This window comes from Bidens hawaiensis, unplaced genomic scaffold, assembly GCF_021521415.1.
Source record: "Bidens hawaiensis isolate Kalapana, Puna unplaced genomic scaffold, B.hawaiensis_p1.1 tig00027754_1, whole genome shotgun sequence".
Lineage (NCBI taxonomy): Eukaryota > Viridiplantae > Streptophyta > Magnoliopsida > Asterales > Asteraceae > Bidens > Bidens hawaiensis.
The window spans coordinates 126,213-142,500 of record NW_027505104.1 but is presented as its reverse complement, the minus strand read 5'-3'; the positions used below and the strand labels follow the sequence as shown (position 1 = coordinate 142,500).

At 34.6% G+C, this 16,288-nt stretch overlaps 2 protein-coding genes across 2 annotated transcripts; one reads left to right on the top strand and one right to left on the bottom strand.

The window, feature by feature from the left end:
• Window positions 1-932: 932 nt before the first annotated feature.
• LOC143610734 (GRAS family protein RAD1-like) lies at window positions 933-3,482 on the bottom strand. The gene is made up of 2 exons (XM_077085130.1): window positions 1,360-3,482; window positions 933-1,319 (listed from the first exon to the last, which is right to left on the bottom strand). Exon 1 carries the CDS (start codon window positions 3,102-3,104, stop codon window positions 1,482-1,484), a length of 1,623 nt encoding a protein of 540 aa, XP_076941245.1. The 5' UTR covers window positions 3,105-3,482; the 3' UTR covers window positions 933-1,319; window positions 1,360-1,481.
• Window positions 3,483-12,280: 8,798 nt separating this feature from the next.
• On the top strand, window positions 12,281-16,075 carry LOC143610743 (uncharacterized). The gene is made up of 5 exons (XM_077085140.1): window positions 12,281-12,871; window positions 12,967-13,148; window positions 13,233-13,418; window positions 13,641-13,773; window positions 15,869-16,075. The coding sequence occupies exons 1-5, from the start codon at window positions 12,281-12,283 to the stop codon at window positions 16,073-16,075; spliced, it is 1,299 nt and encodes a 432-aa protein (XP_076941255.1).
• The last annotated feature ends 213 nt before the right edge of the window (window positions 16,076-16,288 follow it).

The following is a 16,288-nucleotide window of genomic DNA, read 5'->3' as shown; positions in this document are numbered from 1 at the left end:
GCAGGGGTAGATCCAAGCATACCGCTGGGAGTCGCTCGAAACCCAGTAAAAATATAATTTATATAAATATTACGAGCGACATCCAATCTTACTTGTCATGTCATCTAAGAGACCGTGATTTTTAAAACAAATTGATTAGTGGCGTGGCAAGATGATTCACGCCACTTGGTTTGATAATTATGGGAATTGGTTAAGAGTACGTATAAAAACGATGAAGCATATTACTTGTCAAGCTTGTTTAAAGTATTACTTGTAAATCACAAAGATGCGTTTGCTACCGACAAAATAATTATTTGAAATGAATTAGATCGGCATCACTTATCAAGTGAAATCCGATTGTGAAAATAAGACCAATCTTCAAGTGAAATTCGATTGTAAAAATAATGTTATGTTCTGTGAGAATTCCAAGTGAAATTCGATTGTGAAAATAAGACCAATCTAATGTGCTTCTGATTTGATGAAGCACAGTAAAGGCAAAATCGAGGGTGTTGCCACTTGGACCCCAGCCAATGGTGTTGTTCTTTAGATCCCATCAAAGGGGCTAGCCCGCCCCGTAACCCCGCTAGAGCGCTGCCCTGGACCACGCTAAGGGGGGCGGTGTCTCATCGGAACCCCTATAGTCCAGGGGCTCGCACCATACAACCTTGAGCATAGTTTCAAAGGCGCATCACGCATAGCACACTCAAAGCGCAAAGGGTGAGCCTTGGGCCTACTCGCAAGGTGTTTATAAAGCAAGGGCTCGAGATAAGCAAAGCACATAGCATAAACATAACATTATTTGGGGTTTTAGACATGTTATAGGCTGGTTCCTAACCATTTTTGGATTTTACAGACTAATTTCCTTGGAATTTTAGAATCTTTATAATATGGCCGGAACACACCGTAAACTTTACGGACCAAGATCTGACCAGAATCTTGCACGAAGATCGTGGAATTGCCTGAATGGCAATGAGGCGCTTTCCAGTGCCTCACCTTGCCTGAGGGCCTAGGTGCACGCTCGATGGGCTTTTGACAACATAGCCTTCGTGGTTTTTTTTATACAAAAGTCACAATGAAGTTGAACGAGTGTGTACTCCACACTTCATAACTCGTATCAATAGTTACTATGACTTCTCATTTGGTCTCCAAGTAAATCTAATCACCCAAAATAGCGTGATGACACTAAAATCACCAACAATCACAACTTCCATAATTTCTTTATACGGAAGTTGAAGATTGATTACAATTGCTTTCCATCCTGTTAGTTCTAAAAGAATGCCAGTCAATACATTATACACACACCCTATTTTTACAAAACAAATCAATAACTAGTTTATTTCCTTTTGCTCATAGCCATACTTCCATTAAACACGTTCACACTCGAGTTTCTTTTCTTCCTTTGTAACACACAACACTCAAAGTCTTTAATCTGGCTCTTATTGTAGCTACATTGAACCTCCCACAATCTAGCAGTTTTATTAGAGAATCACAAGTTTGCCTGCTTAGCATTTCCAGCAAGAAGCAGCCACAATGGGCTTCGATTTCCACCCGAGAACCAAAAAACCTTTTTCCTCCACAATAGTGTACCCTTCACAAACCTCAACCTTTGCTAGCCACTGCTTAGCCTGAGCCGCCAGCTTAACCGGTGCAGCCTGAAACCCCGCCCGGCTCATCCTCCTTCGCCACTGGTCCACCCTCTCGTGCCTTTCAACCCTGTTCGGCCCCTCACAACTCACAATATTCTTGATCTCTTCTGCAAAGTAAAACTGTTCGATTTTAGCTCGTCTAGTGTCGTATTTAGGCAACATTGCATCAAGCGCATCGAAAATCGCTGAATAATAATACAACGCCTCCATAAACCGCCCAAGAAAAAACGGCCCGTTATGGCTCGAATCCTGCTCGACCAGAACCAACACTTTTGGCGAGAGCCCGTGTATTATTTTTAGAACCGAGTTTAACGCTCCTCGGCTCTCTTTCACCACACAGTGAAGCTGGAGAATACTGTTAACTACTAAAACTTCATTTTCATAAGTTTGAATGTCTTCGGGCTTAAGCTTTTCCAAACTACTCTCCACATATGAAAACTCCAAATTTATACCAAGTTTCTGTGCATAAGATTCTAGCTCGTCCCCGATAACGTGGAACCGGTTAACACATGTTCCAACTGCAGTGATCCTGAGGCGGCGTAACGATTGCCTGTGACGGTTAGCTAGACTGTTTAGCAACCCGCGCCATTGGTGTCCATGTGGCAAACCAAGGGTCATACCAAGGTCAACAACATGAACAAAACTCTCTCCCTCAAAGGCTTCCAATATTGTTAAGTTAGCAACAAAGTGTCCAAACTGAATATGCGGACAAACTTCATAAACCAGGCGTAAAGCTTCTTCTTTCCTTTCCGACCCGATTGCGTTTAAGTTTGTCGTGGGGGCAACCAACCCGACCGCACCAAGCGGTTGCACCAAAGCTAGCCGGTCCGTAAGCCCCTGCATAAAACACGACGCCACCCTCTGAAAAGACGAACCGAAAACAAGTGCGTTGGCACGAAGCTCGGCTAGTAAATTCATCGCGTGTGCTTTGTCACGACACACGACGGCTTCTGCACACGAGATTAATAACTGAACAAGATGCATACCATCCACATTTCCCTCGTTTTTCACAGGCCCGGTTTCTGACATTGCGTCTTCAATCGCTTCGGCTTGTAAGTATCTTTGCGTGTACGTCCATACGTGGTCACGAAACCGAAGCTTTGGCAAGCTGTTGGTGCTGCTAGTACGACGAATGGATACATTAACTCCATCTAACAGACCAGTATCCATAACAGTTTGAGGCATGCTCGCGGTTCGTTTCATCTTTTTATAGCTACATGGTTTGTTAGACAAGCTAAGTAAGTCCCACGGGGAATTAGGATTGTCTACAATAGACAGATAACATTGGGCAGAATAAGGAGATACTGAATGATCTTGACTAAAGTTTGTTTCTTTAATACTGGTATGTGTTTCAACATCATCTTGTTTTCTCTTTGTACCGCAAAGTTTGAACCTTGAATCGACTCCATTGACGCCTGCTTTAAGATGATTGTATCTTTGGTTACTATAAAGTGGATGTGTGAAGACACGAGGACCCATTTTGAGCTTACTATTTAGATCTTTCTGCTAATGTTTAGAAAAGATTTAGTAAAGCTCTGAAAAAACCATAAGCCAGGTGAAACAAGCTTTTATAGAGGTAACATACTAACATCATCGTTCTTGTTATCATAGTATTCTATGAACTTTTTGTTCATTTTTTGATTGGTAAATGCCTTTTGAATTAATTATGATAAAGTTTAACTTCTAGCGACATGTTATAGGAAATACGGCTAGCATATTCCAATGTTTTTGGCAAGTCACAAATTTTTTTATATGTTTTTAGCGATCCATATATGTCACATACTTGCTTGTTGTGTATGAAGTGTTTGTAGAAAGTGTTAGGTTTATGTTTTCTGTCAAGTAGTCTTGTAACAATTCATATCATAACAGCTGTGATTTAGGACTTTCTAAATCTAGTTGTGGACTCTTTAAGGTTTCGGTAAAAGAAACTTGTTTTTGTTATAATATAATTAGCGGTTATCTAGAACATAAATGCCATTTTAGTGACAGAGTTCTATAATCTATACTTTGGGTGTGTTACTATGCAATTTATTGGTATCAGTATAGTTTATATAGTTTTGATTTGCTAACAGCATGATATCTTCAAAATGCTAGGACAGGAATGAATTATGAACATTGTGAGCTCCGTGAATTAGTCATGCTTGCTGACGTATCAACCCCCCCCCCCCCACCCCACCCTCCTCCACACACACACAAAATTTGAAAGAGTCTGTCTTACTAGAAAGTCAATTAGAGTAGCTTTCAACGTTAAAACCTATGTTGGTAGAACACGCCTACATGACGTGAATACCGGTCATGAAGAAAATTTTAGAAGTTGATGTTACAGGAAATGCATCTATATATGTTTATGATATTAGGGTATTGTTGATAAAAGTCTAATAAAATTATTTGTCTTTAATTCAAATACATTAAATATATAAAACAGACCACATAATTAACCTCAAGCCTTGCTTATGATGCTTCTACTTGTATGCTATAGCCATATTGGGTAAAAGTGATTTTTGTCTTTTTAAGAGAAAAAAACATCAAGGTCTTTTTGGTTTGATGATATGCCAAAAGTATGAATCCTTATAACAAAGGTATGAAAGCTAGGAACTAATCAAATAAATTAAATACACAACTATATAAAGTTCATCTGATACCTAGTTCTAAGGTTATTGCCGAAAAGTTTGTAATGTCCAAATGCATATTGACAGGCATTGTTGTGCATCGGGTCCCACCGATGTAAACGAGAATAGTGCATATTTTTGGTGTTTTGACTATTTTTTGTTTGGCTTGTATCTTAATTTGTTCATGAAGATTGATATTTGATATTGATTACCCTGAAGCTCATAGATCAAACAACTAAAGATTTTGATCTATATATAGTTTACCTTTTAGCATTTTAGTTAGTGATATTGAATTGAATAAGTGAACAAAAACACATGTCTGAATTTTTAGGACCTAACGAGTACCGACTTATATTTGAATGATAACAAGTGGCGGTGCCATGATGGTTTTTGGTGGTGGTGACATGTTTGAAACAGGCGGCATTAACCGTTTAACAGTGGCAAACTGCTAGCTATACATACTCTTTGTCTTTGTTTGAAAAGGTTTTGTAATTGGTTTCATTTTGTAATGTTGTATTGTATCCAATCTTGTTCTTCTACTGGAAAGCCAATCATATTAGTATATTATTATTTCGTTACAAACTATGGTTCAGAAATATGGTAATGACCATTTATTCAAACAATTAATATATTGACAAAGTAACTTTTTTGTTAATATATATTATATAGTCATCTCTTGCCCATCTTAATCAATGGTATATCCATGAGGATACCTTTTGTTCGCTTTTTTGGATGGTTAATGTTGGTTTTAATTTGTATGTGATGATAGGTGGGATATGTTTCTTTTACTTTTAAATGTCTCTTCTTTGTCCACAAACTTGGGGTGTAAACAAGCTTAGACGGGTTTGCTTAACGTATGAGAGGTCGAGCTAGCTCGAGCTTGGCTTGTTTCAAGCTTTATTTTTAAATTTTGAGCTTGGCTCATAAGTAGTTTTTCATGCTCATGGAAACATAAGGCAAATAGACAATAAGTTATGTTGCTGCTCTCTTATGAATTGCAAAACCAAGTCTCTTAAAAAAACTACATTAATATATCTTGAAGTCAAAATATTATTATGCATGATCCATTGGACTCGGCTAAAAATTCTATATATAACATATTAAGGTGATAATAATTTTTGTTCAAGTTTAATATACGATAATAATTTGTACAAATGTATAGATAAAAGTATAATTAAATAAAAATTTTATAGGCTCAATAGACTCATGCTAGCTCTACTATAAAAATTAAAACATCGACTCTCGCTTATTTATTAAACAAGCTTATTTTTAGGTTTGAGTTTATTTAAACTCAATTCAATTTGATAATTTCATTGTGGGAGGGGGAGGGGGCTACCCCTTTTTCCTCACACGTGAGGTGAGTTGGCCTATTTTGATGGTCACGCGTGACTTTAGCTACGTGTCCATGCTCACACATGCTTTCTCCTTCCTTTTTGACCATTGTCCAATTTAAAAAAATAGTAATTTATTTATATTATATGAATACATACATACAACTTTAACCCATTTCAACTAAAAACAAACTAAAATAAAAAAAAAAAAAGAAAAATCAACAATTTATATTAGGTATTTTTTTTTCTAGTTTTTTAGTTTATAATTTGTATTTATTTTTTAAATTAGTATAATCATTTCCTCTGTTTTAGTTTATGAATTTTAATTTATTTTATAAATATTAAAGTTATAAATATATATCTTAAATATAAAAATTGCATTGAAATAAAATAAAATAGAAAATGAAGAATGAGGCAAGTGGTGTATACCGATATATTGAAGGGTGTTGAGATGTTGAATGATAAAGGAAAGCTGGTGTGACGTAGACTTGACGAGTGAGAGTAAATGAGGTAATTGGTGTATACTTCTTAGCATTACACCCCTGACCCCTATCCATAACGTATGTGGTATGGTCGTACCGTATTTTACATTATACCGGAGTAAAGCATAAATATTACCGAATTAAATTGCCAACACATTTAAATCTGGTACCCGCAAAACAAGAAAGTAATTCTATATTGGAAAGTTATTAGTTATCGGTCAAAAGATTGATACACCAAAATCTACGGGTCTATCTAATAACACCTCGTCTCTTTTTCTCTCTTTCAAGTACAATTGATTCTTGATGCATCTTTTCTCTTTGTTTTATAAAAGAAGCTTATTAATACATTTGAATCATCAGTTCCCGAATCTTGATAGTATGTTTTTTTTTTGTTTCCTTGAACTACAAGTTACTTGCATGCTTGGAGAGTTTGTAAATCTGAAAAACTTGCCAATTAAATTAGAAAAACTTATATTACTAATCGGTCCTCAAACAAAATACCAGTTTAAATATCGATACATATATTATCAGCTATATTAACTGATATTTTGGATGCCTTGGTTGATGTGGAGTGGGAGGTAGATTTCATGACTTACAATTAGATCATGTTTCAAATATTGACACTTTTGAGCTTTGACTATTAATATTAAACATGTATATACATAAATTCTCATGATATTAAAACTTCTAATATTCCATCATGAAAACCGATATCTCAAATACCCATTCTTGACAGATGATATTCAGTAAAAATATTTTTTTAGCGCATTAACTGCATAGGACATAATTCATACTAAATATCATAATCACATATGAAATCAGCGGTTGTTTATGTTTCCCTCTATGCGGCACAACAACCCACGTGTTTCTTATATTTGCGTTTTTGAATCTTTGGGCAGCATATTATTGGTTGCCACCGGCCTTCTGTTAGGTTTCTTTATCAGCAAACAAAGATGAATTAAATACGTTGTTGTCACGTTGGTGCCGACTGAATAATAATAATAATAATAATAATAATAATAATAATAATAATAATAATAATAATAATAATAATAATAATAATAATAATAATATGTTTGCACTCGTCATCCTCATCTATTGACTAGTTATAAGGATTTAACTCCTATCCCATCCTCATCAGTCGGCAGTCGGCTGCCATAAGGTTGAACCAGTCTCATGTCTTGTACCATCTCAACCACAAAATGGGCGTGTCAGCAATGGCTTAATTAAGTTACAACCGAGTCAATACTAGCGATTTTTTATAGGGAAAATTACCAAAATAGGCAGGTGCACTATACAAAGGCGTCTAAGCGTATTTCAAGGTTGTATGGGGCATTGTGCTTAGGTTTTAGAGACGTCTATAGTGTAGAATCATGTGGTTACCAACGCACTGAACCTTCTTCGTTTACCAACGCATCGCACCTTGAAGGTTCTGTACGGACTTAAACAAGCTATGCAATTAAATCGATCAAGAATCTGGTCATGAATGGTGTGGATATGAGTAAACACATCATGTTAGATTTCACTTTCTTCCTTATTTAGCAAAAGATAGAGTTGTTAAGCTGGTGCATTGTGTTTTGAAGGATAAATAGCATAAACTATGACCATGGGAGTTTCTCACACAACATGAACATAACACGTAATTTGTGGGCTTGTGTTTAGTCTAACGAGTTCAGGCCAGTTACGCATTTAGATAATCAGCCTGTGTTTGGGTCGACCTGGCAAGTTCACGAGTTGACATGTTTAGTTTTTTATTTATTTAAAAAAATGTGTTTTATATCATGACTTAAAATTTGGTAGTTGATCTAGAAGAAAAATTCAGGGTTATCCCTAAAATTATTTTGGGCATAGGAGTATTCGTAATATTTGATCAGGGTATCCAAATACATAAAATGGAAAAGAAAAAAAATCGCACTGAACTTGCACTTCACCATGAAATTTGAGGGATATCCCGGGCCGGGCACCCCCTGGACTCCTGCTTAAAATGACTGGGTATTTATGCGAAAAACTAAAAGATAAAAACAGAAAGTAACAACAAATTTTGTGGTTCAAATCCAAACTCTTATATATGCATTTGTATATTTTGTTGTAGATTTGTAATTTTCTGGTATCAATATGCAAAATAAATAAAATAAAGTTTCATGTCAAATGTCTTGGCTTTGTCAACCGGCAAAACTTGTTTGGTATTTGGGTTCATGTGTTTGACAAGATTGCCTGGTTAAGCCCAACTTCACATCCGCAACAATTTTTTAACAATTTAATGTATTAAGTAAACATAATGATGTACAAACTCGACGTACATTTTGCATGTGTTCTATTCGAAAACTGTTCTATGGTATTCGTCTATTCGATCACATTAAATATTTGGACTACCATTGTACATAGACATTGTTAATATATTCCAACACATTAAAATTCATAATACTTTTGATACTACTGGATCATAGTTACAAACATGAGTGACACTCACACACAACCAAAGCTAATAAGATAATAGCCTAAGAGACGCCATCTTGACATGATTATTGGCACGAAGAAGGACGAAAGGCGATACAAGCTAACAACAAAATTGCTGATGAAACACCATCATCTTCAAAACAAGAGGTACTTCTTTTGAACTTGGGTGTACTGCTTTTGTTGCATTTCATTACTATTTGTTTTCTATAACTTTGACTTTTCTGGGTTTGACTTTTGTTCCATTGTTGCCTCTTCTTCATCACTCCCTCTACCTTTGAAACCATCTTCTTTGCTACACAAAACAAGCACTAAAATCTGTGTTAAATATGAAAAAGATTTGTGGGATTGTGCATGAAATTAACATAGAATGGACCTACTATATATAGTCATTGTGAAAGAATAAATGCCCTCTCTTTGTATGTGATTTACTTTAATACCCTTTTGGGTCCACTACTCTGTGGTCTGCTTTACCCTTTTTGTTTCTTATAAACATTTGGCACAAATTGTATCATTCACAAAGATATTCGAAGTTCAAAACTTCAAACTATAGCATGCCATATGGGTGAAGGTCTTTTTGGTCATTCTCATTTACAGTTAATTTGAATATGAAGAAGTGTTATTATCAATTATCTAAGGTTATGTTATATGTGAAATAGAGGTGTTTAATATTCGGATCGGATTTGGAACACCTGAATTTCTAACCAAATTGGGTTAATTCAGAAAACCGAATTTTGAATAGAATATTCATGTATGTTTTTTTTTGTTTGTTTTTCTTATAATTCTGTTTACACTAATCAACTTAATTTGAACCGAATCGGAATTTTTGAATTCACTTTAGAAAACTCAAAATTTGAATAACACAAAAACCTATGGATCAACTCCCTGGTGTTAAATTGCAATATAATTTGTCTTTTTAGTAATTTTCAGTATTAAAATAGAATTATAGTTCAATTCACTGTAGAAAGATATTTATTACAGTTAGAAAGGTGGTATTTAACACTATGTTACAAAGGGTGTGACTCTGGGTAGTTGCTTTTTTAACTGCCAGCTAGTATTTGAAAGGATATCCCACCAAAATTGAATGAAGATGGCAAAAGCATATAAGAAGCTGTTAAAAAAGGAAAGACAGTGCATCATGACACTTGTTACTTCTTCTATTTCAAATTTCCCACTCATGATGATAATTTCAAACTATATCTAAAAGACAAAGTGAAAATAAATAAACTTCGAGAAACAAAGTCTTAAAAGAGTATATATGAGAGAGATATATACCTATAAAATTGATCGTACTTAATATATTTTATAACCATCAGATCGTGTTACAAGCAAGCTCACATGAGATTAAAGGACTATATCAATACTCTGCTAATTAACGAAATAAGATAAATTGCAACATATGTTACTCAATAGGTTATGTTAAGAAAACAGTAAGTAAAGTATTAAGAACATGAGACCTCTCTTAAAGAGAATCAAGTGTTTACCACTAAATCCATTAAATGTTCATCGTAAAATTGATTCTCTCCCTGTTAGGAGGATAGGTAGTAATATTTAATAGATTTTTCTTGTAAGACGTGTCAAGGAAATATTATCCCTTAGAAAAAATATCACAAGTTTCGTTTATTTTTACTGTCGTTTTTCTAGATTATACTCATAAAAATATGGTTTTGTTTTCTAGAACAACTAAATATTTGCATATTGTGGTGTTTGAACCTTTAATATTAACCTTCTATTTTATACCTTAATCATCTTATCACCTTACTAAAAAAGGAATGACTCAAAAATATGGTTAAACAAGAAGATGAAAATAGATAAAACTATAAAAGGTCATTATCACATGTCATCCACCTCCATGTTAAGAGGACCCTATTTAAAAGGGATGTGATGTATGTACACTATCCTCACTGTTTTATACGGCTTGTATAGGGCTATACAGGCCGTACATGCCACACATTACTGATTTACTGGTAAGTGTACGGAGGGAACAACTTTTTGTAGCTATACGGCCCGTATAGTCCTATACGAGCCGTATAGGTCTTCAACAACTCATGTAAACCTCATACAAATTGACACGACTTAAGGCCTATACGAGCTGTATATAGACGAAAAGTGGTGTTTTAAGATCCAAGGCAATGTATGAACTATGAAGACCCCATGCCTTTTAAAACCATAGGATATACCATTACTATACTCCTATTGGTAGTGGACTCGAAATATTTTTACCATGGTATTCGTATGTTTGAGAAATTTTTTACTATTTTTACTGACTAGTTAAGGAATTCATTTTTTAACGGCTTTGGATTGATCCTCAAAATTTTAATTGAATTGCTACTAACATCACCCACATGATAATTGATGCCTACCTAATTCATTTCAAATAACAATTGGGTCAAACTAAATATACTTTCTCCCTTGCTGACCATATATCATCTCTGAACTTTCATTTTCCCTTAACATTTGTAATTGGCATTTTATTTCGTCTTTTTTTTATTTTATACTTATTTCAAAATATCAAATAAAAAATCAATAAGTTTTTTTTTACCGTCTTTTTATATATTTTTATTATTAATTTATTATTATATTTCTTTAAGATCATATTAAAAGTTCATTTATTTCTTTACATGTATTAAAAAGTTTTGTGTACTTTCTCTAGCTAGTTTTCTATTTTTTTTATAAAATGTATTCAAAACAATATGAATTGTTTTTTGTTAGATTCGGATACATGAGACTAAAGCACCATGAGAAAATAGCCAAATTTGTTTATCAAGTTGTAAGTTATTTCACCCTTTTATTTAAAAAAATAATATTATTTTTTATAAAAGAATGTAAACAATCTCTTAATTTATTATAAAAAATATATTAAAACAAGTATGGAAAAAAACATATTTTAAACAAGAAAAACAACGTTTTTAAATAAGAAAAGAAAAAAAAACGTTTTTCTAAGTAAGAAAAAAATTGTTTTTGTTTTTTTAAATGCTTTTAAATATACATAAAAAGATAAATAGAAAAAAAATTGTTAAATAAAAAATGTAAACAAATGTTTTTATAAAAATAATAATTATAATAAAAGATAACAAAATAACAAAGAAACAACAAAAAGGTCTTAATTTCATTAATGTAAAAATTGAGGGAGAAGTACGTTTAGTAAAAATGGATGAGAGAGTGGTACGTTTAGCACTAATTGGAGAACTAGGTGAAGATTTTGGGAAGGTTATTTTGGGGAATGCATCAGGAAATAGCCAAATGACATCTCCAACTATTCAAGGTGAGATTAAACAATGTTTTGCACAGGAGGTTTTAAAACAAATTTTTGATGAACTAGATAATGATGTCTTCGCTTTATTAGTGGATGAATCAAGTGACGTGTCCAAAAAGGAACAAATGGCTGTGGTTATTCGATACGTTGATAAATCAGGGGTAGTTAAGGAACGATTTATTGGCTTTGTTCATGTAAGTGACACATCTTCATTATGTCTAAAATCTGCTATTGATGGTTTGTTTGCCCAACATGGATTGAGTTTGACTAAGGTTAGAGGTCAGGGCTATGATGGAGCAAGTAATATGAGAGGCGAGTTTAATGGTTGAGAGCTTTAATTTTAAAAGAAAATGTTTCAGCATTTTATATACATTGTTTTGCCCACCAACTTCAACTAGTTATTGTAGCAGTTGCACACAAACACATGTGTGTTTCTGATCTTTTTGAAAAAGTAGGCTTTTTGACGAATGTCGTTTGTGCATCTTGCAAAAGACAAGATAAGCTTAGAGAATCTCAATAGAAGATGTTGGAAGAAAAAAGAAAGAATATGGAAGAAGAGTTTGGTACCGGAAGTGGTTTGAATCAAGAATTGTCTCTTTCAAGGGCCGGAGATACACGGTGGAGTTCACATTATAAAACACTAGATCGATTGGTTACCTTATATCCATCCGTTATGGAAGTTCTTGAGTATATTGAACAAATCGCTAAAACTATTGGTCATTCTAACCAAGCGGATAAGCTTCAAGCTGATATGAAAAAATACGATTTTGTGTTTTATCTACACTTGATGAGGCGTATTTTAGATACCACAAACATTTTGTCCAGAAGTCTTCAAAAGAAAGAACAAGATTTGGTGAATGCAATATCTTTGATTAAATCGACTAAGCGGCAACTCGAGTCTTTAAGATTACATGGGTTTAATTCATTCATTGAGGAAGTTAACTATTTTTGTGAAAAACATGAGCTTGAAATAGTGAACTTGAAGGATCCATACATTAACCCAAAAAAGCCAAGACAGAAGACAAACATCACATTGCACCACTACTATGAATATGACTGTTTCAACACGGTGCTAGATATGCAAATCCAAGAGTTTGAAAACCGTTTTAGTGAGGTAACTTGTCTAATTTCATTTTTAGTATGAGTAGTTTAAGCCCATGTTATAGTTCTTGTCCATGTGATTGTTCTCTCTCTGTTTTATTTTTTCAGGAAACATCTGAATTACTAACTTGTATAAGTAGTTTGAGTCCATGTGATGGTTTTCGTGGGTTCCATATACCAAAGCTACTGCGATTGGCTGATATGTATCCCTATGATTTTGATGAAAAGGATAAAGATAGAATCCGTACGGAACTCGAAGTCTATATTGATAATTTGAAAGAAGATACAAGGTTCGCCAACTTAAACAACTTATCTAGTCTGGTGCAATTGATGGTTGAAACAAAGAAACACAATAATTTTACGTTGGTTTACAGATTATTAAAGTTAGCACTCGTTTTACCTGTCGCGACTGCAACTGTTGAGAGATGCTTTTCAGCAATGAAGTACATCAAATCCGATTTGCGTAATCGGATGGGTGATGAACATTTAAGTGATAGTTGCATTTGTTTTGTTGAAAAAGATTTGCTTAGAATAGTCTCAATTGATGATGTAATGGATAGGTTTCAGAAAATGAAACCCCGTAGAATGCAACTTTAATGAATTTCTGTTGACTTAATATCGAATGACATGTTTTGTATTACAATTTTTGCATTCTAATTTTATTTTTGCTATTTTTATTATATGACACGATCGAACCGTTTAGCCGGACTGGTCAGAAATAGTGATAGAAAATTTCTATTGACAATTGGTCGTCTGTCTCTTGAAAATTTCCGAACCCGTAGGAAGAAAATCCTGGCTACGCCACTGTCGGTATTAGTGGTAGAAGGTGATGAGGGTATGGAGATGGAGGTAGGTGTGGTAGTTTTGGATTCCGATGAGATGGAAATTGAGGTGTTTGGTGTGTGGCAGCCGCTGGTGCGTGAGATGAGGCAACACACTCATCAATTATGCACATAGGACAAGATGGAGTGTGAGTGGAATGAGTAGGGGAAAGATTATTATTGGATAAAGGAGAAGGGGCATGCGGTAAAGAATAATCCTCTTGAACTATAGAAAGAAAAAAGAGTGGTTAAATCAAAGGAAGAAGAGGACCCGATATACGGAAAAGAATTTTCATCAAAACGAGCATAACGAGTCACATACAAGGTATGCTTTGTATTGGGTTGCATAACACATGAAAATACAAGGTATGCTTCGAGGAGCTAATTTGTGTGGGCCATAATCACAAAGGTATGGGTAAACACGACTGATGGCCGGGTAAAAGTCATGTATATTATTATATTATTTGTTTACTTTTAGTATAAATATCATGTGAACTTTTTTACTTCAAGCGTGTTTATGTGTTTCAGGATACTTGACGTTAAGGACACTTATCGGGATGAACTACGGGCTTAGAACGAAGATGTAGAAGACTCATGATGATTGGCACGCTTTCCAATGCAAAATAAAAGAAGAAAATAAAGTGGATGTGTCAGACACCCTTAGCGCGGCGCTAAGGGGCCCTAGTGTGACCTTAGAGCTATTCTAAGGTCAAAGTTATAAAAGTAGGAAAGTAGACCTTAGTGCGGCGCTAAGGTCTCACCCCTGGATGTTAGCTTCGCGCTAAACTCCCTCATGACGGGAAAATTAACCTAACTTTGATATAATTAGTTTTGAGCCCCTATTTCGACCTAACCTTCATTCCAGCAACCAAGTACAAGCCCTATGACGATTTTCCACCATCCCGAAGCCTCCGGTTCGTTCGTTCATCGCATGCTTTCATCCTCTCATCAGATAAGCACATCCTTCGTGATGCTGATGTCAGGCTAAAACCATTGTATTCACTTTAGGCTAGGGTTTTGTGTAAACTAATTTTGATCATATTCTATGTTTTGAATGAATATGAACTTGATTGAATGTCTTTAATCTTGTTTTACATTATGAATTGATTGTTTAAACAATTTATGATTTTGATTATCAAACTTTGCATCACTTTTCTGGTTGTGTTCATCACTTGTAAGGTTAGCTCTTATGTCAATGAACCAATAATCATTAGTCATTGCTTATAATTGATTTTCATACATAAAACTGGTAATCAGGAAAACTGGGTTCAGTTGTGTCAACAATTCGGTTAGGGTATCGTTTGTTCTCACAACCCAGCTGTTAGGTTTAGTAATTACTGTGCAATTAATCTTATGAATCTGTGATTAGTCGTTCATCACATTACCTAAACCTGAAGTGAATCATTTTCTCATTATTGTTTACAGTTCACTTAAAGTAATCGTGTTTTAGTTGAATCATATTTTATAAACCGATTGACATCGTTTGTCCACATAGTTAATTAATTAATAATTATGAAATTTACTTGCACTTTCCACTGATTTCCTGTGGAGACGACCTTACTTGCCCATACTAGTTATAGGTATTTAAGTCTTATAAATACTTGTTTTTATTAGAGCACGACATCTACGTCAACGACATCTAAAGACCTGAAAATTGGGGTATGTGGGTATTGTAGTAAATAAAATTTCAAATGGTGATTTATTGTTTAACACCCTGGATGGTAAACAATTAATAATATATGTGGCGGTGCTAAAGGCATCAACCCAAAATGTGGCCGGCACACGAGCATGAAATAGCATCGCTAAACCCGTTTCCATGATATGACGGTGTTTCCGTTCAGCTCGACCATTTTGAGGAGAGGTGTAAGGGCAAGATAAACGATGAAAAGTGCCAATTTCATCACAAAATTTACTAACGTGTTGATTTACAAATTCTGTACCACCGTTACTTTGGAATACCTTAACTTTTCTTGAAAATTGTGTTTGCACAAAACGGAAGAAAGTTGATAATATGGAATAAAAACCACCTTTTGTTTTAAGCGGATAAAGCCATGAAAAACGCGAATGGTCATAGACAAACACAACATAGAATCTGTATACATCACTACTCATTACGGGCGAAGGGCCCCGCAAATCACAATGAATAAGATCTAATGGGTTTGATGCATGCTTTTTGCTTAAATCATAAGGCAATATATGAGCTTTTGCAAGTTGACATGGAGAAAAACACTCGGTTTAGGCAAAATAGAAGTAAACAACAAACAACCGAGTCTTATTTTAACATAGAAATAGCATCAAATGCAACATGGCTTAAACGGTTATGCCATAATCTAAATGAAGCTTTATTGGAAGAAATTGAAGCAACAAGAGCAAGATTCGCATCACGTAGCACATAGAGATCGTTTTCACACCGACCTTGGGATAGAGGTCGGCTTGTTTTCCGGTCCTGAATAGTAAGAAAGGCTGTGAGAATAAGACATAAACAGGGTAATTAGTGGTTAATTAACTTATGGATAGAAGATTCTTAGTTAAGTTAGGAATAACCAAGAAATCTTTCAAAGATAAGTGTTTGTTTAAACAAAATTGACTTATGGGAATGGTTTTGATTG